This window comes from Kogia breviceps, chromosome 17 (assembly GCF_026419965.1).
Source record: "Kogia breviceps isolate mKogBre1 chromosome 17, mKogBre1 haplotype 1, whole genome shotgun sequence".
Lineage (NCBI taxonomy): Eukaryota > Metazoa > Chordata > Mammalia > Artiodactyla > Physeteridae > Kogia > Kogia breviceps.
In genome coordinates this window covers 60060465-60083834 of record NC_081326.1, presented here as the reverse complement: position 1 = coordinate 60083834, position 23370 = coordinate 60060465, and the positions used below count along the sequence as shown (strand labels likewise).

Genomic DNA, 23370 nt, shown 5'->3' with positions numbered 1-23370 from the left:
TTCTAACTCAATGAAATTCCCACTCACTCAAATCTCCCAAACTTGCAATCTTGAAGCCATTCTTACCTTCTGCCTGTCATTTCCCAACCTTATTCCATCAGTCAAGTTCTGCCCATAGTACATACTTCCTCATCAGCTCGCAAATCTCTCTCCTCCTCTTATTCCTCACTGCACCACTGTGGTCCAGGCCCTCGTCATCTGAACTACTGCACCACGCAGCGTGGTATATACAGGGAAGGAGTCATGAGCTACGAGAGCAAACCAATTAGAGTTAGAATCCCTTCTTTGCCTCTTCTGTTGGATGTGTGTCATTTTACTTACCTTACATGTTCGATTGTTTGTAAAAAGGGAATACTTACCTAACTCGTGGAAATCAACTTAATATAAGGAATCCAGAATAGAGGCTAATACGTGGGAGGTCTTCATTAAATGTCTTTTTCTTTTCTTGATCTTTCCGCACACCAGTCTATCTTAAATTTACACTATATAAAAATTGTGTCTTCAAATAATAAGCCCAATCAGGTCACTCACCTACTTAGACCCCTACTGACTTCCTATTGCTTTCAGGCAGAAATCTGAACATCTTATCATGGGATAGATCTTCCACAACCTTGTCCAAATTACCTTACCTGCTTCAACTTAGAGCAAGAAGTTAGGAAGCTCCTACACCATCATATTCACCTTTTCTTTCCCTACACCCTAATACATGGCTGAACCCATGGCAGGTACTAATTAAAAGTTTGATGGATGGATGCATGCACAAAGAGATGGATGGATACATGAATACATGAATACATGAATGAATACATGTATAGGAAGACAAGATTTAAAGACCTCTTCCTCACATTCTGAAATACTTAAAAGATCTGAATTTGCAAGCTTCTAAGAAGCTGATCATTCATTCCTAGGCATTATTGCTGTCTCCCAAATGTTCTGGCTTGTAGCTAGAGGAAACTCTTCCCACTGTAGACTGAGTATACGATTTGACTAGGATTATAAGTCAAACTGTGCTAGGGTGAGATGATTCTACAAACATTTATTGAGCAGCTGTTAAGTGCTACGCACACTGTGGACAGTCTGAGGCAGCTTAAAGTACGCACACAAGTAAAATGGGAGCTCAGAGGTTAAAGACTCACTAGAAAAGGGGACTAGGGTGTCATGGTTATGGAGATGGTCCAGGTGGTGATGGTGGGGTTCAGAGAAGGCTTCACACAGGAAGAGGAGCCTGGCTTAGTTTCAAATGGTGAATATGAATAAAAGTAGGTCCTTTGCTTCTTTGGGACAACTGAGGGAAGTTGGAAATTAAACGTTATTATGGAATAACTGTTACTTTCATAAGGTGTGATAAGGAAATTGTGGATTTGAGGAAAATATCCTAGTTTTTCAGGGATGCACGTTGTAGCATTTAAGGGTGACATGTCATGTCCATAACTTGTATCAAAATACTTTAAATTTATGAAACAAATATGCCCAAATGATAAAAATTATTTTTTAAAGGTGATGGTATACGTTTACTTGCTAGTCTCTCTACTTTTCAATATGTTTAACATTTTTCATAAGAAAAGTGAAAACAAACAAACAAAAATAAATAGGTCCTTTAAACTGGGGTGGGGCAAAGATGAAGGTTTCCCAAGTGGAAGAAAAAGCATGCCAAAGATAGAGAAATAAGAGAGAGCACGCATCAAGGGTTTTTGCAACTAGTTCACTGTGGCTGTAGTCTGGAGAATATTTAGCTGAGAGATACATTTCAAAATAAAATAAGAAAAACCAGGTTGGAGAACGTGTGGAAACAAAAATGAAAAAGGGATAGTAGAAGGTAGGGAAATGTTCCAGGTGATCTCATCCATTTCCATAGCCTTTAAAACTACCTACATGCACCTGACTCCTAAATTTATATCTCTAGCCCTGGTTACTCTCCCAAACTCCGACTTATGCTCAGTTTTCTCCTAAACTAAACTTTTCAACCACTCTGCCCCGAGTCTGTAGTTCTAGAAATCAAGAGTTTCTAACCAAAGTGATGAAAATTCTGATGAGTAATGTCCTTTTATGAAATGCTACTTTATTACTTTCAGAAATGATATAAACTATAAATTAAAATATAAGTATATTCCTGCCAAAATATATAAGTCAATAAAAATGTACTTCAAAATAAGCTTTTATTACAAGGCAATGTACTGTAAACATAAAAATCTTCAATTTGAATCACACCTTTTATTAAGAACATTTCACTCAATAAAAATCTCATGAACTGGGTCCAAGTGATGACAAATTCCAAACTAATGAAATGTTCCCATAGCTTAAATAAACAAATTTAGATCACCAAGTAAAATCAAAGCCAAGTGTATCTTCACAACTCAGGAATGATATGAGGACTTCACTCGTGGTGCAGTGGTTAAGAATCTGCCTGCCAATGCAGGGGACATGGGTTCCATCCCTGGTCTGGGAAGATCCCACATGCCACAGAGCAACTAAGCCCATGCACCACGACGACTGAGCCTGCACTCTAGAGTCCATGAGCCACAACTACTGAGCCCGTGTGCCACAACAACTGAATCCCACGCGCGTAGAGCCCGTGCTCCACAACAAGAGAAGCCACCACAATGAGAAGCCCGCGCACCACAACAAAGATAGCACCCCGCTTGCCGCAACTAAAGAAAGCCAGTGCACGGCAATGAAGACCCAACGCGGACAAAAATAAACAAATTTATTTAAAGAAAAGAATGATATGAATGGACTAGAACCTCTAGTGGTTTATATTTCACCATTTATATCAAACTTTGAAGGCCTTCTGAGTGACATAAGTAGTCTTTGCATTTCCAAGGGCCAAACACTAATGCACACAGAATATCCTCTCTACTCACTTGCTGAAGACCAAGAAATCTGAGATACAAGGGAATGCTCTGACTAGTGACACACCCCAGCCATTTAAAGAGTTCTCTCAGGTGATTCTGGGTCACGTCATTCAATCTTGTGCAAGCTTTCCTCCTCATTAGTCCTGCTTTCTACATGTGGAAGCATGTGCCATAACTAAAAGGAAACCACTGTTGGTTATCTGCTTACTGTCTTCTTTCATTTCTTTCAAAGGCAGCAAAAAATATATGTGTTTACCTGGATCCCCAAAGGCACACATAGACCCTTTTGTCTGAATACTTTAGATGGGAAGGTCTTAAACCAATCTGTGTGGTGAGGGGACCCAAAGAAGCTCAAGAGACCTTCCTGATCCAGGAAGAATCCAGCTTCTGGTGATAAATGACCCCATCCCTACTTCTGACAATTACCTGTTATTAGGGAGATGCCAAAGAGGAAAAGGAATATACGTTCAGTTTATGGTTCTCTTTCATTTCTATTTTCAACAAACAATTAATAGAACCCAGATCTTTTTCAAACACCGAGTGTTTTCCTTTATGAGCAAAAGACAAATTATAGTTTAGAAATTAGAATCTATTAGATTCAACCTCATTTCTCCTTTGTCTTCTAGAGTTTTTCAGGCTTTTCTTAAAACCAGAAAATAAGTTCTTTAGGCAAACATTTATTTAGCATCAGTCTTACATTTTCAGTCATTGCTGTCTGGTAGGTTATAAATGAATAATAGAATTCTGTCAGTCTGTTAGGCTCAAGTCAACTGCCTTTTTCTGTTAAGTGTCCTACCACACTCAGAATGAATGAATGAATGAATGAATGTTTGAATGAGTGTCTAAAGGTAGGCAGCTGTCATTTTTCTGGTTAAACCTAAGCCAAGACTACAAAAGTTCAAGGTGACATATAGAAATGGAATAAAATAAAAACAATCCACATACATTGTTTTAAATTTTTATTTGCTTAAAAAAAAAGAATGGAAGTAGGTTTGCAAAAATATATCTGCATGTACAAAGTAATCCATGTGGTTAAGGAGGGCAAGCTCTGGAACATACTGCTGGATAAATTGTTCATCAAAATTGGATCTTTCTCCATCAGAATCAGGGGCAAGTCATTATTTTACATGTCAAAAGCCACTGAAAAAACTAAATCTTTTTTTACAATCACCAAATTCAGAAAGGTTATATTCTAACACATATTCTTGGATACCAGTGGAGCTAGTTACCAAGTGATCTCAGAGTTGGACAGATCAATTTAGCAAGAGGTAGTTTCTCCAATCATGTCCCTCCTTTCTTTTCAGCAAGGTCATTGCTAGAGGGGATAAGGATAAACAGCATAATCTTCGAGTCCCTTTGAATTTATGTTCTGCTGGGACCCCATTTTCCTCAAAGACAGTCAGATCTGTCTTGTTGCATTTTAGGACTTGAGATCATCTAACACAGAAAAGATTCCAGAGTTCAAACTTCTTGGCCAATTTTTCTTTGAGCATGCCGTTAAAACAACACAGAGAAATCAATCCTATGGTGTCATGGATTAAGGGGAATTTTTTAAAACACACTTTTTGTTAATATAACAATATTATTAACAATGTCCAAGGAGGAGATGTAGGCTGGTGAAATGAGCCCCCCCCAAAGGTAGCATACAAACCACATAATGACATTCTTCTTGAATAAGTTGCCTTAGGAGCTTTTGCGGTTTGGTCCTCCAAGTTCTCCAGAGACTGTCAGATCCCAGAGCCCCACAGCTCCATGGCTTCCAGCTCATCTTGGACAGGGGTGAATTCTGGCTGATCAGGATGGGGAGCTAGAGAGGAAGAGTGGGGGTGGGGACTTGATAGAACCCAGGAACCATAAATTGATATCCTCCCCTAATATGTGTCCATAGAGACATAGTCTCTAAAGTACAGAGATATCCTGCTTGGGTGGAAAGTAGTAGCTACCTTTACTCACCACACTGCTTTGCACCTTTCCCAGGAGGTTTCAGATGGTTAGTGAAAGAAGGAAAGCACAGATATGCTGCCGAAATTGTTAGGAAACTAGAATCACAGCCAACTGCTTAAATATCACATGTTTTATTTACAAAAGAAACCCTGAAACATCAGCAGAATGACGAAAGAAAAATAAATTTTAAAAACCAATCTCGTGTTAGAAGTCCAACACCAGGGGACAGGAGGGAGGGGAGGTGATCAGAGGAAGAATGGATAGTAGGGTGGTCAGGGAGAAAGATGCCCAGCAATTTGTGTGGGTACAGGAAAGAGGAGAAGACACGTTTAAGTAACTAGTCCTGGGCCTTCACCTAGGGAAGCTTGGGATAATTCTTGGTAGACAATCTCATACCTACGCTCAGGCTGATATGGAACAGTCAGTTTCTATAACAACTGACACGTGATTTGGTTAAGTTCCAGTCTTATCATTGTATGTGTGTGGAGCAGGTAGGGAAGCAGGTGAGGCAGGGAAACAGAGTGCCCATTGTTAGGGGCAGGGGATGGGTGGTGGTGGTCAACAGGACAGTTCTGTATCTGCAGCCAATTGCCCAGGCCAATGTAATCAGTGGAGGAGTTCCACATCAGTGCTGGTAATCATTGTAAGGGATCAGATCTTAATAAGGGATAGGGAAATTTGAGAGAACAGGGAGGGAAGAGATGAACAGAGAAAAACACATCAGCAAAACTTTGACCAGTCCCTCTGGCAAATAAGGTTAAATTTATTCTAAAGCAGAAAATTTAAATTCATTGGCTAATAAGTTCATTGCCCCAAAGCAGTCTTTGAACCTTTCTCTTGATGCTTCCAAGTGTGACTATGTTAGAAAATGTCCCATTACACAACCCTCCAGCATGCAGACCACAGATATTTTCAGGAAGCATAATCGTTTCAGAATTTCAGTCTAGTAGTTAGTAAGAGGCAAGGACAGCATGGCCACTTTGGTTCCTTAAAATAATCCTTGGTGACCTAAAACGCATGTGGTGGGCAGGATGTCACCCAACAGTATCTCCAGGGCCCTCCTAATTACGGAGAAAGTTCTAAGTTTGAGGTTTCCCCAAAACAAGAGTAAAACTTTAGAGGACATCATGGCCACACCGCAGAAATAACACCGAATGAGAGGCCCCAAAGAATGTTCAAACATGTCCCTCAATGATCAGACATGAGGTCAGAGGCCAAATCTGTGTGGATCGCCATTTGGAAGCAAGGAAGACTTAGATGTGGTATTATTTTAAATTTCCTCTTCAGGGGTAACCTCTATATTAATTTGTACTTTACAGAAGATGCCTCTGGATAATTTAAAAGGTAGTGAGCAATTCAAGCTCTGCTTCCCGCCCATAATAGGTCTGCTTTTATAGCACCCTCACCCTTATGAAACTAAGCATAGTAAGACATTGCTCAAAGCCCACAAGGGCTGACACTTACCTCCTACGCTGTAGGCGGAACATGAAGAGGGGTCGCAGTATCCAGGCTGGCCAGAAGGACCTTGTGGTCCAGGCACCCCCAAGTGACCTGGTGGACCCCTTGGTCCAGGAGATCCAGGGGGTCCAGGGCTTCCTGGCCGACTTTCCCCGGAAGGTCCTACGAAGTACCCACCAATGAAAACAGTTGGTCTTTTATCATCACAGGGTGAGTTTCAGACTACCAGGAAGTAAACTAACTTTTACAAGAAGCCATATTACACATCTTAACAACTAGGGTGATCTGCATCTCTCTACTCATTGAGTTCTATTCCTGAACTGGATTTCCTGGACAGAGGATCATACTGCAATCACATATTCTCCTGGAGGTCAATGCTTTCAATCAGCTCAGGAAACCAGAAAGCAAAATGTAGTCTTTTTTTTAATCATCTCTTGGATGTGAAAGGGAAAGGAGCATACCACCGTCAACCTTGTTTTCTTCATGGAGCTTCTGTTTCCCAGTGCAGGTTCCTTATGAATTCAATGTATGGGCATGCGCGCACACACACACACATGTGCACACACACATGAACACACTTGATCTCAACCTTATAACTTACACTGGTTTATGGCCCCAGATAATTGGAATAAATTAGTCTAAATTTGAAAGTAATTATACCGGAGGAGAAAAATGAGAATTCTGAAATTGGACCCAATATATGAATCCAAAATTTCTTTAGGCTAGCTTGAATCAATTGAGAACTTACATTGAGTGAAAGTGAGAGGGGGATTAAAATTTTTGTAAATTTAAGAAGTATGTCAGTCTGGAATTTTTCTGGTTTATGCGTTTGTTTTGTTTTGCTTTAGGCCTGGATTCCAACAGTGTTTAGAAGGCCTTTTTCAACTAGAAATGAAACTCTTCAACTAGAACCAAAATGAAAATTAGGAACACGTATAACCTTATATTTGAAAAGCACTGTGACTCTCAGATGCATTCAGTTCCGTTCAATTAACATTCTCCAACCACTCATTCTGTGTAAGGCACGAGCTAGATCAGCTCCTCATACAATCTCTAATAGCAGGAATATTTATACTCAAAGTGAATCCATTGCATTAGGAATCTCTCCTACAAAAGGTATTTTCCAAAATCATCATTAGGTTGGAAAGAAAAATCGGTAAGTCATTTGATTCAATATGGCTAAGACGGGGATTGTAAATATACAACAGGACTGTAAACTTATAACTTTAATAAAAGAGTATGATCTTCTGGAGGCCATTCTAAAAGTACATAGTAAAATACACAAAACTCATTCAGTAAGATGACCATGGTGGCAGAAATTATGAGTGTTCATCAAATATCCATGTGTTCCCCTAGATTTTGAGACTCCCTTACAGGTCGGCTGGGGCTATATGGCTAGTTTCAGCCAGTGAAATATGACTGGAAATGACATCTTTCATCCTGCATTCGGGAAGTTGATATGCCTCCTTTATCTTTCTCCTCAAGGCCTTTTGTTCCAAAATGGGGGGAAAGTTACCCTACCCACATCAAACTTTGGGTAAGTATCAATCCACTAAGCATTGGGGATTATTTGTTACTACAGCATAGCCTAGCCCAGCCTAACTCATGCAACCAATAAGATCCCAGAATACGCTGTATCTTTGGGGGCTTGTGTATTGGGAGGTTCGTTACCAACAAACTGGCTTTCCAATGACAGGAACGAGAAATATAGCCATTCCAGTTGGACACAAGGATGTAATATTGCCATTTGCCTCACCTGCGATGCCAAGTGAATATAAGGACTTAGGATTTCCATCTTGCAGTTTCCTGTTAGGTAGGAAGAGTTACCTGCTGGCCCAGGGGGGCCTCTTGGACCTTGTGTTCCAATGCCTGGATTTCCTTTATCTCCCTTCACACCAGTTAAACCTATTCAAAAAAAGAAGAAAAAAGAAAGAAAGAAAGAAAGAAAAGAAAGTTCTCCTTGAAATGAAATCTGGGTGGTTCTGTTTTTCTGGGTTTCAAAAGGACGTCGCTGATGAAGACAATGTTGAGGGTTGATCTAGGGTTATGGTTATCACGGGACTTTTAAATTGAATCCTGACACTGGTGACTTCTGCACAGCCACATACAGAAGGCTGGCTCTGTATCTGAGCTTGTCCTCTGTATTTGTAATACTGCAAGTTTATCGTCCTCCCTCCCACTGAAGTGGCTCAGGCTGCAGGGATCTGGCCTGTGTCTTTGCACGCACCAGGCCATTGGACGTATGCAGTTGGCACTCCACGAGTAACACAACAGAAATCACAAGTGGACAGATCTAACATTTTCCTTTTGGTCCACCCTGTAATGTATCTGCAAAAGGCATGAATTATAATTAGGCAGCAAATTTCTAAAGAGCGTGAGTTTCCATTAAAAACTTGGAAGCTTTAGGAAAGCCTGTGTTTGATTTGGCTGATTCAGCCCCATAAAAATCTAAACCTATTCATGTTTCTTTTCCACTGAACAAACTTCTTATTCCAAATAATTTACGGTGTTGTTAACAAACTATACATTTTTACAGGCAGAAAAACAGAGAAATACATGTTCTGACACCTCATCGTCCTAATGGGTCCTATCACAAGACTGGAACATGTGACAGCATGCTATATTGAGGCCCGATTCGTCAGACAGAGAGGAGAATCAGACTGGGGGCTGGGTTACCCTGGCTCACATCACAGAAAATCTCTAGTATCTGTTTCTCATGTACAACAATACTTTGAAATAATAGAATGCAGAACTACATCTCTCCGTAATTACAAAGAAATTATGTGTGAACTGGCAAAGCCTAGGAGGGAACATAAATAAAGGAAAATAATTTGATAGGCAGCAGGCATGCAAGTGATCTAAAGTGTTTAAAGTTACAAACAGCTTTTTTTTTCCCCTTCTAAGTGCAATACATATTCACTGTAGGCAAATTAGAAGATACAAAAAGGACTCCAGTCCTAGAAAATAATTACTTTTAACATCTTGGGGGCTTCCCTGGTGGCACAGTGGTTGAGAATCCACCTGCCAATGCAGGGGACATGGGTTCGAGCCCTGGTCCAGGAAGATCCCACATGCTGCAGGGAAACTAAGCCCCATGCGCTACCACTTACTGAACCTGTGCTCTAGAGCCCGAGAGCCACAACTATGGAGCCTGCGTACCACAACTACTGAAGCCCATGTGCCTAGAGCCCATGCTCCACAAAGAGAGAAGCCACTGCAATGAGAAGCCTGCGCACTGCAACAAAGAGTAGCCCTCACTCGCCACAACTAGAGAAAGCCCTTGCGCAGCAACAAAGACCCAACACAGCCAAAAATAAATAATTAAAAAAAAAATCTTGGTTTGTAACTTCCAGAAAGAAAGGTATTGATGTAGTATTTGCTCTGGGAATAGCAGTTTTTTCCTACACTGCACATATACTGATTGTCCTTTCGTTTGAAGTTTTGATGTCTTCTGTGTTCCTTGTTGACCACCTCTTGGGGTCAAGGTATACCTGTCACCTTTAAAAAAGCCCTTCTTCCTTGTTAGGGGTCCTCAGGGCTGCTCCATCCACCTCAATGCTTCCCTAACATCCATGCCTATTGCATGTGGCCTTGGGGGTGTTTTCTGAGCTCACAAAAGGCCAGTACTGCAGGAAGAGGGCAGGGCACTGACCACCGAGCCTCTGACCTCCTGTTCCAAGACTCACTCTTCTCCTAGGAACTGACAGGAAGAGAGTTATTTCTCAAAAGTAAAACTACAATCACATCTGAGTTTAAAAATCACATAACTTACTCAGACAAGCCAACATCTAATGCTCAATTGCTAAATCAAGTTGTTCAGACAGAAAATCGCCATGAGTATGTCTACTGGGCGTTACCCAAATAGCTACTAGTTTAGCTAACTGGGTAATAATTGGAGTGAGTACTTTTGGTTTTTTGCTTTTTATTTATTTGTTTCATTTTTGGCTGCATTGGGTCTCCATTGCTCCGCGTGGGCTTTCTCTAGTTGCGGTGAGCGGAGGCTACACTTCGTTGTGGTGTGTGGGATTCTCATTGCAGTGGCTTCTCTTGTTGTGGAGCACGGGCTCTAGGCATGCGGGCTTCAGTAGTTGTGGCACGCGGGCTTAGTTTCTCCACAGCATGTGGGATCTTCCCAAACCATGGCTCAAACCTGTGTCCCCTGCATTGGCAGGCAGATTCTTAACCACTGTGCCACCAGAGAAGTCCTGTGAGCACTGTTTTTAATAGGACGTAGATGCTCCCTCACTTGCAAACAATTGTGCCCTAATGTGCATCTGGAAATTTAGCAGAAATAGCCTCTTCTTCTGTGAGAGTTGGAGTTGCTTTCCCCACAGGGAACCACTGATTTTTAAAGAATTAGAACACAAGAAAATACACCGATGACTAACAGCATGATTAAATGCACTGACTCAGAGGCCTCCCGTGACCTTATAGTACCTAAGGATCAATGGTAAGGACATGGCTTCTCGGGGATTCTCCACAAGTGGAAGACGTAGGCTGAAGACGACATCCAGGACAGTATCCTTGGGAATAAGCGCCTGATAAGGGTTTCCTGACCTATCCTTTGCTTAGTCACAAAGAAAGCAAAAGGTGGGGAAGACTGGGGAGTAGAACGTCTGGTTGTTTTAATTTTCTAGGTATGTAGAGAAAAGCAAGTGGCATTTGTTATTATCTGCAATACAAGTCAAAGTAAGAGAGGAAGGTCCTCAAAAGAATATTCCAGCCCCTCAAGATGCCTTAAAAGAAAATAAAGAATAAAAGGAAAGCTTTTAAGGATATAGTTATATATTAACAGAGAATTTTAGATTTCCTTATCCTTGAAGTTATGAAATGTTCCAACTACAGGGAGGCTAATATATCAATATTTGTCGATGTCTTCACCCGTGTTTCTCAGACTGAAGGAATACTCAGGTCCATGACAACCGATAAATCTTTTTTTTTGGAATGAAAAAAATATGTTTAAAAAACACCATTTAAGGGACTTCCCTGGCGGCGCAGTAGTTGAGAGTACACCTGCCAAAGCAGGAGACATGGGTTTGAGCCCTGGTCCGGGAAGATCCCACGTGCTGCAGAGCAACTGAGCCCGTGCGCCGCAACTACTGAGCCCACGCGCCACAACTACTGAAGCCCGTGTGCCCAGAACCCGTGTGCCACAACAAGAGATGCCACTGCAAATGAGAAGCCCACGCACCACAACGAAGAGTAGCCCCCACGCGCAGCAAGGAAGACCCAACGCAGCCAAAAATAAATAAATAAAACTTTTAAAAAAATTAAGCATAGCTGATATAAATGAAGATCTAACTTACCAAAAATATGATTTAGCTAAGATTAAAATATCCTTAGTTTTCTGTGGAGTTACCCAAAATATTTAGAATAAAATCTTTTCTATTATTTATTCATTCATTCTTTTTTCTTTTTTTAATGAGAATTTTTATGATTTACTCTCTTAGATCTTACTCTCATTAAAACGTTAAGATCTTACTTTCTTCTTTCTTTCTTTTTTGAAACTTTTAAAATAGACTTTACTTTTTTAGAACAGTCTTAGGTTCACAGCAATACTGAATAGAAAGTAGAGAGAGCTCCTGAATATCCCCACCCCCTACACTTGCATGGCCTCCGCCATTATCAACATCCCTCAGTAGAGTGGTATATTTGTCATATTCTTTCTTTTTTAGAAGTCTCATTAGAGGGCTTCCCTGGTGGTGCAGTGGTTGAGAGTCTGCCTGCCGATGCAGGGGACACGGGTTCTTGCCCCAGTCCAAGAAGATCCCACATGCTGTGGAGCGGCTGGGCCCGTGAGCCGTGGCCACTGATACTGTGTGTCCAGAGCCTGTGCTCCGCAATGGGAGAGGCCACAACAGTGAGAGGCCCGCGTATACAAAAAAAAAAAAAAAAAAAAAAAGTCTCATTAGAAACCACATCAGGACTACCTGATTCTTCCTTACTACTAATCTAACACTGACCCTCCACTATTTTCTTTTACAGATCTACTAAGGCAGAGACATGTTTGTTCTAGTTCATCATTATATTCCTAGTACCAGGCACATATTAATCACTCAAGAAATATGATGAATGAATGAAATACAAGGTCTGATTGCAGATTTTGACAAACCAAGAATGTGACCTGTTGGTGTGTCAGTTATTCCTATAAATGGCCTCACCAGGTTTCGAATGCTAGATGCTTTACATGTATAAACTCACTCAGTCTTCACAAGAACCGAGATGGCAGGAACTACTCTTAACCCTAAAAGAGGCCTGTGATTCAGAGAGGTTAAGTCATTTGTCCTTAGCTAGTAGGTAACAGAGCCAAGATTTCAACATAGGCAGGTTGATTCTGAGGCCTATACAGTTAACCACAACAGTCCCGGCCTCTCCATCCCAAGCTGGACCTGGAGGCTGAGTTTGTCTTGTTTGCTGTAGTGATGGCTTCCTGAACTGCCTGTCCAATCAATCTGCACATTTTCTCTGGTCCCACACTCAGAAATCAGCCCTGTGCTTATCATATTTCCTCAACCTACTTCTCTTGGTTTACACACTTGCCCTCTGCTCTGAGCAATACTTGGGGTTGATTTTAATAGGATTTATCCTGCTCACACTGATGACTTGCCCAGGATCTGGCCTTTGGTTATCAGTTTCCTATTTTCTTTGGCCTGTTGGCCTCCAAGTGGGAAGATGTTACCCATTTCTATGGTCCCATGACCACACCAAGCACTCAGGCTGAAGTCTCATGCTACCCCATGGAGCAGAGAATTTCCCTCTTTATTCCAGACATTCTGAGTGACACTCAGAATTTATGCCCAGGCAGATATGCAAGGCCTGGGTAATGTTTTCATTGTAATTCTACCAAGAAGCCACAGAAAATGTGAGACAAGGCTTCAGCTATGTTATTATATTGTCTGTTGCCTGGGAAATGGCTAGTGATAAATTCCAAGTATAGTCTGTTTTTCATTCAATGTATGCTTGAATGCTTGCTAGGTACAAGGTACTGGATCAAGTACCTAGCTACAAGGTGGCAGACTAATTGGACTCAATCCAACAAGTATTTTATGTCCTTTTCCAGGCTCTGCTATTTTTACATGCTTGGCCCATAGGATTAGTACCAGCATGCGGAGCTCCACATTTTGTGCCATGGTGGCCAAGACTGGAAAATACATATTGGTTTTAAATGTCAAAGAATCTTTGCAAACCACTGCTAAGGGTCCCTCTCCCTATTGCCTTTTTCATAAAACAACTAGCCATCTAGTATGCCTCTATAATTCAGGGCTCAGCCAGGGAAAGGTAAACCACTCTAGATCTTTCAGGCAGAGGGAATTCAATACAGGGATTTGGTTACATGGGTGACAGAAGGACTGAGAAGCCCAACAGAAACGATGAGGCAACCCATAACATTAGCAGCAGCAGGAAGCAACTATCACCCCCAGGTGTGCAGGGACAAAGAGAGGAAATGGTGTGCCTGGAGCCTTCTGGTAGGATCTAGAATGAGAGTGAGAGATGCTCCACTGGAAGCAGGAGCCACAGCTGGAGTGGCAGAGAAGGAAGGGGTGCGGCTAAGAGGAGAAATAGTCTGACATTTCTCCTCCTCTTACCCTCTAATCCTCCGCAGTGCCTCCCATTGGCTGAACCTGCCCAGGAGCAGAGGGCAAAGAAGCCTGGAAACACAGTGATGCAAGGCTAAAGGAGGGAGAGGAGCAAACCGAAAGCAAACTCCCAGTCCAGTCCTAATATCAGATACTGAGAATTCAGAGTCAAAAGCATCCTTCCTGCTTGTCACAGGTCACCATGCAGTAGAGAAAACAGACAAACGAGTAGCTATAATGCGGTAGGAGAATTGCAACAACAAAATAGGAGGGCATCAAACTGAGACATCTGTGGGGAATCTCAGAACGCTTTCCAATAGAGCAGACCATTGGAGTTAAGTCTCGAAGAGCAGGCATTAGCCAAGGAAAGAAGGGGTGGATGGAAACGCACACGTAAAGGCTCGCTGATGAGAGAGAACAGGGCATGCCGGGGGAGCTAGAAATGGTTTGGAACAGCTTTGGCGGCTGCTGGCTGGGGAGTGGTCTAGGCCACGTCAGGACAAATTCTGTGTATCAGACTGAATTTGAATATGGGCCCTTACGTGCATAGAACTCCTTCAATACTTTCTACCTACCCTTTTTTTCCCTTTTTTTTTTTTTTGGTTTGTAAGTCATACTATTTTTCTTAAAGAGGAACTCAAACTGTTTAAGTTTCGGGACCCACAAAACCTGGGTCTGCCTCTGCTGGATGCTACAAAGCAATCAAACCAGCTGAGGTGGACCAGAATCCTACAGAGCTCAACCCCACCAATAAACACTGTCCTAGTCCCACTGAAAAGCTGAGGGAAACGTACTGAATCATTAAGTAGGGCTACCCAGTAGCCAAAGGAACCCACCAACCAGATCAAGAGCAAGACAACAGGATAGTCTGCACTTCAATGTCTTCTATCACCCAGAGACATGATAATATAGGCAGGAGGTCCTCAGGTCTTTTGACCACAGACGTCTAAATTAGACACACTTACATTTGAGCAGTACAGGGCAGGGGAAGCACAAGGGAGGAGGCAGTGAAGGAGGGAGAAGGGAGGAGAGAGGAGAGAAGATGATAGATACCCAGCTCATCATCACACACTAACCCTATCTCGTTGTTTGCAGGTTGACAGTTCACAGCTGCAGGGGTGGAGCAAAAGAGAACAGGGATTAAATAGGGCACCAGGAATCCTGGTGTTTTGTCCATCTAGTTTTGCCACTGATATTATGACCTCATAGGTACATAATAAGAATGTCAGACCAAACGCCAATCTATCACTTTCAGCTCCAAAGTTTTGATTGCTCTTCCTCAAATGCCATATCATTTCCAGCACTGACTGTTGGGAAAATGATAAATGGTACAAAGTTAGCAGGAAAATGAGCCAAGTGCTATAGCTTAAAAAATGAGCATTGTAGGTTCAGCATGAATATTCAGCCATTTCATGGTATTTAAATAGATATTTAAATTAGAGCTTGGTCTGGTCTTTATTCTTTACAGAACTGAAAAGTGATGTGATGCTCTCCACTCTCGGAAAAGAAGGGAGTTTTGTCAGGGCATTGGGACAAGGCCAGGGTCTATGGAGTTTAAAACAAAATGTGTTATGGGGCTTTCCTGGTGGCGCAGTGGTTGAGAGTCCGCCTGCCGATGCAGGGGACACGGGTTCGTGCCCCGGTCCGGGAAGATCCCACATGCCGCAGAGCGGCTGGGCCCGTGAGCCATGGCCGCTGAGCCTGTGTGTCCGGAGCCTGTGCTCCGCAACGGGAGAGACCATGACAGTGAGAGGCCTGCGTACAGCAAACAAACAAACAAACAAACAAAAAGTGTTATGGCCAACAGCCCTTCATAATAAGCATGAAGAATCACTATTAAGATAAATACATCCTATATCTAGGATCCTCATCATGTTTTTTCCGAGAGTAAAAAGTCCAGAAAAGTCAAATTACTTTGCTATATTCACATAATCATTTAATATCAAAGTTAAATCTAGAACCGATGAAAATGGAAACGGTTAATGAATATATCTTCTCTATGTATGTTTTCACCCATCTACACAAATGCATTCGGTATACTTATTTATTATAATGTATTTATTGTTTTTAAAGCCGTGTCAAAAATTCACTGAAAATGGTTTATCACAGCTAATATACACAGCTTTAGTTTTATCCTACAAACTAGTACATGGTATACTTCCATCTCACTTGTTTATGTTCAAGGCCAGAAATTTGGGAAATGAAAAAGTACATTTAAAAGACAGGGAGTGGGGAAAAGAGAACTGGATAAAGGACGTCAAAATGTACGAACTTCCACTTATAAGATAAATAAGTACTAGGGATGGAAAGTATGACATGATAAAAATAATTAATACTGCTGTGCATTATATACGTAAATTATCAAGAGAGTAAATACTAAGAAAAATATTTTCACAAAAAAACCCATATTTTTCCAATTTCTTTAATTTTGTATCTATACGAGATGATGGATGTTCACTAACCTTACTGTGGTAACCATTTCATGGCGTACGTAAGCCCAATCATTATGCTATACACCTTAAGCTTATGCAGTGTATGTTCATTACATCTCAATAAAACTGGAAGAAAAAATGATAAAAAATAAAGTAAAGGGAGTCTCTCTCTTTCTCTATTTCCAGATTATTTGTGCGCACACACACACACACACACACACACACACACAGAGGCAATATAGGCAGAAGATCCTTTGACCTTTTTACCACAGACATCTAAGTTAGACACACTTACATTTGGGCACTGAAATATCCAATGCTTTTTCTATACATTTAGGAAATGCATATAAAATATACCCAGTATAACCAAAACTTCTATTTAAAAATTTTGCCCTGCTCTTCTGGCTAAAATTATATGATGATGATTTGAAGAAAATGCTGACGTTGTCAACTTGGCAGTCATTGGCTATTAACAGGATGTCTTTAGATTTTGATGAACTAAACCACATGGGCTTCTGCTTTTATCATGGCTCTCGGGTTGAATGAGAAATGGCAGCCAAAAAGCTAGCCAAGTGGTAATTAACACCATAAATCACTTATGAGTCATGAAATAACTATCAGATAACAGGTATTATGAGGAATAAAAGGAAAACAGACATTAAATTTGGTTTGTGGGGAGCATGTAGTCTCATTGGTGAAACAGGATTAACAGAGGTGAAACCAATAAAGGACAATTCAAGAAAGTATATTCTACCTTGGTGCCAAATGACATGTTTTACACAGTAATGAGGTAGGGATCAGCCATCCATTCATTTGTCAAATATGTGTTCAGGCTCCTTTGTGGGGGATGCAGAGATGAAAGGCACAGTGCCATTCAAGTAACTCACAGTCCAGTGGGAAGACAGACAAATACACCAACAATTACAATATAATGGGAAACTGCTATGACGGAGGCGTGTGTTTGGGGACCGGGGAGCGCTAAACGAGAGAGATGTTACTCAGATCTTCCACCTGTTCATGCAGCTGGAACAAAGTAGTGTAGCAACAACAAACGCACTGGACAAACAAGCAAACCCCAGTGAGGGATGAGTGGTCTGGCAGAGCTGACACTTGAGATGAGTTACAAAATTTGAGTCTGAATGAGCCAGAGGAAGAAGGAGAGTTCTGGGGAGTCAGAACAGCATGTGAAAATCCATGAAAGGCTATAAGAACAGGGCACAACGGGAATCAGCACTGAGTACGGAAAGGAAGAGGCATGTATGAAGAATGTGGTAAACCGAAATAGTGGTCTGAATTCTTCACTCTTCTGCAATAGAATTATGCATCTGTTCTCTTGCAACAGGCTCATGCATTTCCCTGTCCCTTGGATTTTGACTTGGCTGTGTCACTTGCTTCAACCAGTGGGATATCAGTGGGCAATGATGTGACCAGAGGTTTGAAATACGACTGATGGGTGGGTTGCCCTGTTTATTTGTGCCAAGGCCATAAGGAGAACATACTCTAGGGAGCTACTGCCCCCCCAGCCAGGGCCCCAGCAGAGCAGAGCTGCCCTTGCCTCCCACAGACATGTGGTGAGAAATAATATCTATTGTTGTATGTTACTGAGATTTTTGTGATTTCTTATGCAGCAAAAGCTGACTCATACTGAGAGCCCTGAGTAGTTCCGTTTGGCTAGAGCAAAGGGTACAGACTTGAAGTGAAGCTGACTGGAAAACATAACCCGGGCCTACACAAAGATATCTTCCTGAGATGGCATTCACATTGGGCAGTATTTCCAGCATATCACCCATTACCTACTAAGACAAGGACTGAAATCCAATGCAAAGAATCTGCTACAGTCTGGAACGTACTACACTGACATTCCAATTAAGGATTTCAAAAAACATTTAAGCTACAGAAACAACCATATCAGTTTTCATGGCAAAAGGAAAACAAAACAACAGTTACCGTTTTTTGTTACTGTAATAGTCATATTACAGTAGTACGAAGAGTGGGGACACAATTTAATGATAATTTTAATTTGTCTATGACTTTAAAAAATAATTCTTTGTGTTTGACTGGCAAATGATTTTATCCTGACTACAATTAATTCCAGAAATAGGGTCACGAAAAGTGTTAGTCTACGAAAAGCCTTTTCCAATAGGTGCTACTCTTTCACCGTGCTTAAATCTACATCTTATATTTCCCTCTACAAAGCTACATCTGGCATTTGAATAATTTAAAGGAGGTGGGAGAGAAAGACACCCATTTAAATGGCAAAAACAGGCAGACACAGCATGAGCCAACCCTTCACAAGTGTGCTAGAAGTCAAACTGCATGGAAATCATTCTTACAGATGAAAGCATTACCCTGGTTACATGGCAAGGGCAGAAAACCTTGGTTTCATTTAGAACAATGTGTTTAAATACATATTCACCAATTCTATGCTCCTCCCTTCAAATGTACAGCTTAGTCCCCCTCTGCGTGAGCGTGGGCAGGGCTTAGTGAGTCCCTCCTAATAAAGAGAATATGGTGAAAGCAAAGCTGTGACTTCTGGGACTAGTTACCAAAGGTACTGTGGATGCATCCCTGCTCTCTTGCAGGGATTACTGGCTCTGAGGAAAGCAGCCGCCATGCTGTGAGAACATCCAGGCATCCCTATGGAGAGACTCATCCTTCTCATGCAAATAATAAGCAGAGTAGTCAGGGAGGGCCTGAGACCCTGCTAATCATTCTTGATAGTGAGTGAGCCAGCCGTCCCGGAAGTAGATCTGCCAGCCCCATTTGAGCCTCCAGATAACTGTAACCCTGAATGACATCTTAACTGCAACCTCATGAGAGACCCTGAGCCAGAAGCACCCAGCTAAACTACTCCCGAATCCCAGACCCATAAAATCCATGCTTATATATGTTTTGTTGTTTTAAGCTTCTAAGTTTTAGAGTAATTTGTTCGTAGTCATAGATCAATACATAGGGCTTCTTTCTGCAGCCATGGTAAATGCAAAGGGTCACTCTGTAACAGGAAAAAAAAAAAAAAACAACCTACAAAATAAAAGATGGTACAAAGAGATAAAGAGAAAAAGCATTCATTGTCAATGCCTTAAGGTCACTATACATTAGGAAAACACAATCCATCAAACCTTCAGAGAAAGGTCTTGTTCCAAAGGACATTCAAATTGGACTTTGCCAGATAATTAATGGGTGTGAAAAGAGAAAACTCTTTATTTCTCTGGAATTCATCTCTCAGGATATGAGAGGGAGGGGATAGGAAAGCAAGAGAGGAAGAAGGCAAACATGTATTTCAGCAGATTTTTTCGGCAATGAAAAGACGAAGTCTCATGCAGCTGAGTATCAACCATAATACAACATCCCAGGGAAGACGTGTAAATATTTAAACATCAACCAGTGACTTATTATGAGAGCTCTACTGGCCCTCTATCTTTCATCAAGTTGATCTGTCCCATAAAGAGAATTTTTCCAGGAATAAAGCAGGATACAAGGGACATTAAGAAGTTTCACAGATGCTTACCACCGAGGCATTCCTGGCTCACAACTACTATGCTTCATTTCTGAATGTGTGACCAAAGCTTTCTGCTAAATGTATCGGCTATGCCAACAGCTCTTTTCAGCCACAGGAACTGAACATAAGAACCCTACTTCTCTCTCCCAGCTTTGAATCCGTTGGGGACCCAGCTTTTTCTCTAGACTCCTCAGCCCTGTGGATTCACAGTAAACTGTGGCACAAGCATAAGGGACTCAGAGTTAGCTTTAGTGTGTCATCTGCTGCCCTGACAGCCACTTCTCTGTCTCTGAAAGGTGCTGTCACTGACTTAACGGTAACCAGAAGATAGACGATTCCTTTTCTATCTGTGTTTGCTTAGGGGAGTTCAGTTGTGTTTCATCTTATCCTTCTCCCATCCCCCTATTCTCATTTTCTGAAACAAAGACCATCTTTTTCAAGTTAACCACAGAACCCGACTGATAAAAACTGATCTTTAAATATTGTCTTTCTTTACATTCAGTCATTAGAAATGTGGTCTTTGGTGGCAGGGAAAGCTCAAGGAGAGATATTTTCCAACTTCAAAAGTCACTCAGGGATTTTATCCTCAAAGAACAATAACAAATTAATCCTGGGAGCCAACAGAGGTTAGAAACTGCCCTAGCAGCAAGCTTTTAGACAAACGTGATATTTTCTCTTGATTAAAATGACATTCCAATATTAATATTTTTTAATCCTCCATAATAATATTGGAGTGACTAGAGCTCTTACATCCAAAAGATTTGTTCCCACAGAGTAGACATAAAATGCTCATGAAATTTACAGAAACCAATGAAGTCCAGCAAAGGGAAAGTCTTTGCAATGATAACTTCCAGTCATTTCCAGTAAACTTTTTTCAAGTGCTGGCATAAGGAAAGACATGACCCCGTCTAGTAGGAAAAAAGACATAATGAAAAATCAAGAGATGTGTTAACCAAAAAATGTGTGTCTGAAAAAGTAGGAGAAGGAAATTTACGTTTATTTGCATAATGCCAATGAAGTACTTGCTATCTTAATAGATCTTCACTGTAAACACAATGGAGACAAATGCAGAGACATAAGTAATTGATAAAGCTCAACTATATCATCTTGAATTTGGAGCTGTTGCATTTTAATAATTCTTAAATACAAGTACATTTTGATTTCGTCATTATGTTTCCATTGTAATTATGCTGGAAATATGTATACTGGAATAAAGTATTTGACCATAAATTACTCTCCTTTTACTTCTTTATATTACACAGTAGGACACTCTATTTTTAAAAAATTATGTGTGAAGGCAGGTAATATTTATTATCTATAAGTTTCAGTTTAGAACAGTAACAGAAATATTGCAAATTATTTGTTATAAACAGGAGACAATATGTTTGCTAGGGTTGAGAATCATGACTTTATAGGTTTCAAGTCCCTTCCCACCTCAGGACCTTTGCACATGCTATTGCTGTCTTTGCCTAGACTGCTCTCTTCTGACTTTCTTTCTTACTGATATGGCAAACTCCTAAACTTTCAGGTCTCAGTTAAAACAGCACTGACTCAACAGAGTAAGTCAGAATCCTCTCTTCCATGTTCATAGAACAACCTACATTTTTTCATAACACATAAAAACTGAAATTAAGCTATTCATGTATTTTTTTGTTTAATATCTGTCTCTATGCTAAGTACATAAAAGGTAAGAGCTGTATCCCCTGTTTACCACTATGCTGTTAACACCCAGCACCAGGCCTGACATGTAGTAGATGCTCAGTAAGTGTTGTTTAAATGAATGAATGAAGATTCAGAAAAATAAGCAGCCAAGATTACATAGCTAGTATGTGGCAAAGTTAGTATCCTAACCCATATGTGGTTGATGTCCCAAACTGCATTCTTTCCATCCCACCATGCTGTTTCCAGCTAAAGCAGCATCATACATAGTAAGGTGAAAACGGTTTCTCTTCTAAAATATCAGAATTGAAACAAGATTAAATTACTTTGTTCCAGGTTTCTCCCTATTTGCCCCCAGGCTGAGATACCATAATAGAAGTATAACTTCTATACATGCATCTCAAATTGCCAGATCCATGACCAATTTCTCTATAGGTTACTGCCCTACTGGGTCTATGCTAAAATCTAGAAGAATTGTCAAGTGCCAGAATATATAACCATAAAAAATGTTTTTATCAGGGACTTCCCTCGTGTCCCAGTGGTTAAGAATCCACCTGCCAATGCAGGGGACACAGGTTTGAGCTCTGGTCCGGGAAGACCCCACATGCCGTGGAGCAACTAAGCCCATAAGCCACAACTACTGAACCCACGTGCCACAACTACTGAAGTCTGTGCAACTAGAGCCCGTGCTCTGCAACAAGAGAAGCCACTGCAATGAGAAGCCCGCGCACCACAATGAAGAGTAGGCCCTGCTCGCCGCAACTAGAGAAAGCCCACGTGCAGCAACGAAGACCCAACACAGCCAAAAATAATAAATTTTTTTTTAAAGTGTCTTTATCATGTTCCTAGGTACCCAAAACAGGTCACCTGACTTCTTAAAGCTGGTCATCTGCCGGGTCACAGATGCCCCAAGGCTATCCAAACACAGCAGGACAGAGTGCATTAAGAAGCTTGCAAATAGTACGACTATAACCCACTAAAAATCTCTGGTGAGTCTAGCAGTTCACATGCTATGAACTGTGGATATTAGAAGCCATAATGAAACAGGGTTCACCAAACCCTGCACAGTGCTGGCCTCCTCTGTGAAACTCCCGCCAAGCAATGAATTTAAAGGTGACAACAGGGCAGAGGTGAGCAAGCACAGATATTCTGGAATCATACACATCTGGATTTGAATTCTGGTCCCCTGCTGTTCAGCTGTGTGGCCTTTGTGACAATGGACCATCTGGCTGAACGTCAGTTGCCTCACCTAAAAATGGGGCTAATACGGATCTCATAAAAGTTTTATGAGCATTAATAATGTACTGAGCAACTGCTGGTTTATTAAGTAATTGCTTAATAAATGATAGCACCATTTCTTATCAAAGGCCACAGTGCTGTCTTCCTCTAAATTCTGACAGCATGTACTTGCCACATAACTTGCTTAGCAGTTGCCATATCCCTACTTGTACATTCAGTAATATATCATATTCTTTCCTTATCCAAACCGTGTCTTCTATTTTATCCAAATGAGATTGTATATATGGGACCCAGCACAATATTGGCAGATGCATTTGGTGCCTAACATAACAAGCAAAAGCCATAAATCACAGTATTATCTCACACACTGCCCAGCCAAGAGCCTTACATAAACCTTGAATTTCATAAATATTTGTTGATTTATTATAGAAAATAAACCAGCTATGAATTCCAGCTGTTATGGATATACAATCTAAACATGAAAATCTTTAGCTGGATGGTTCCTCTGATCCAATATATTTCGGAGCATCATGGAAACTGAAGGAGTTGCATGTAGACTGAAATCAGGAAAATTTCCCAGTTCTTTTCAGATAAATAAGTCACCTGAATAAGCTACTGTTGTCTGGGTTCATAGATGGTTCAAGATATCAGTGTGGATAATGAACATTTAAATCAATGGAATAAGGAAATAAACAGATTAGTCATCTGGG

General features: G+C 41.0%; 1 protein-coding gene across 5 annotated transcripts in view; it reads right to left on the bottom strand.

Annotated features, from left to right (window-relative positions):
* Nucleotides 1-3798: 3798 nt before the first annotated feature.
* Nucleotides 3799-23370, bottom strand: part of COL14A1 (collagen type XIV alpha 1 chain) — a 242324-nt gene continuing 222752 nt past the window's right edge. For 3 of the 5 annotated variants that reach the window (XM_067017540.1, XM_059043430.2, XM_059043431.2), the window contains 3 exons: nucleotides 8082-8159; nucleotides 6261-6416; nucleotides 3799-4659 (listed from right to left, as the gene is read on the bottom strand). In XM_067017540.1, coding sequence (XP_066873641.1) covers nucleotides 4580-4659; nucleotides 6261-6416; nucleotides 8082-8159 — 314 coding nt within the window. In that variant the 3' untranslated portion in view covers nucleotides 3799-4579. Of the gene's footprint in view, nucleotides 5454-6260; nucleotides 6417-8081; nucleotides 8160-23370 lie in introns of all 5 variants that reach the window. The other 2 variants (XM_059043433.2, XM_067017541.1) reach the window with 1 other exon arrangement.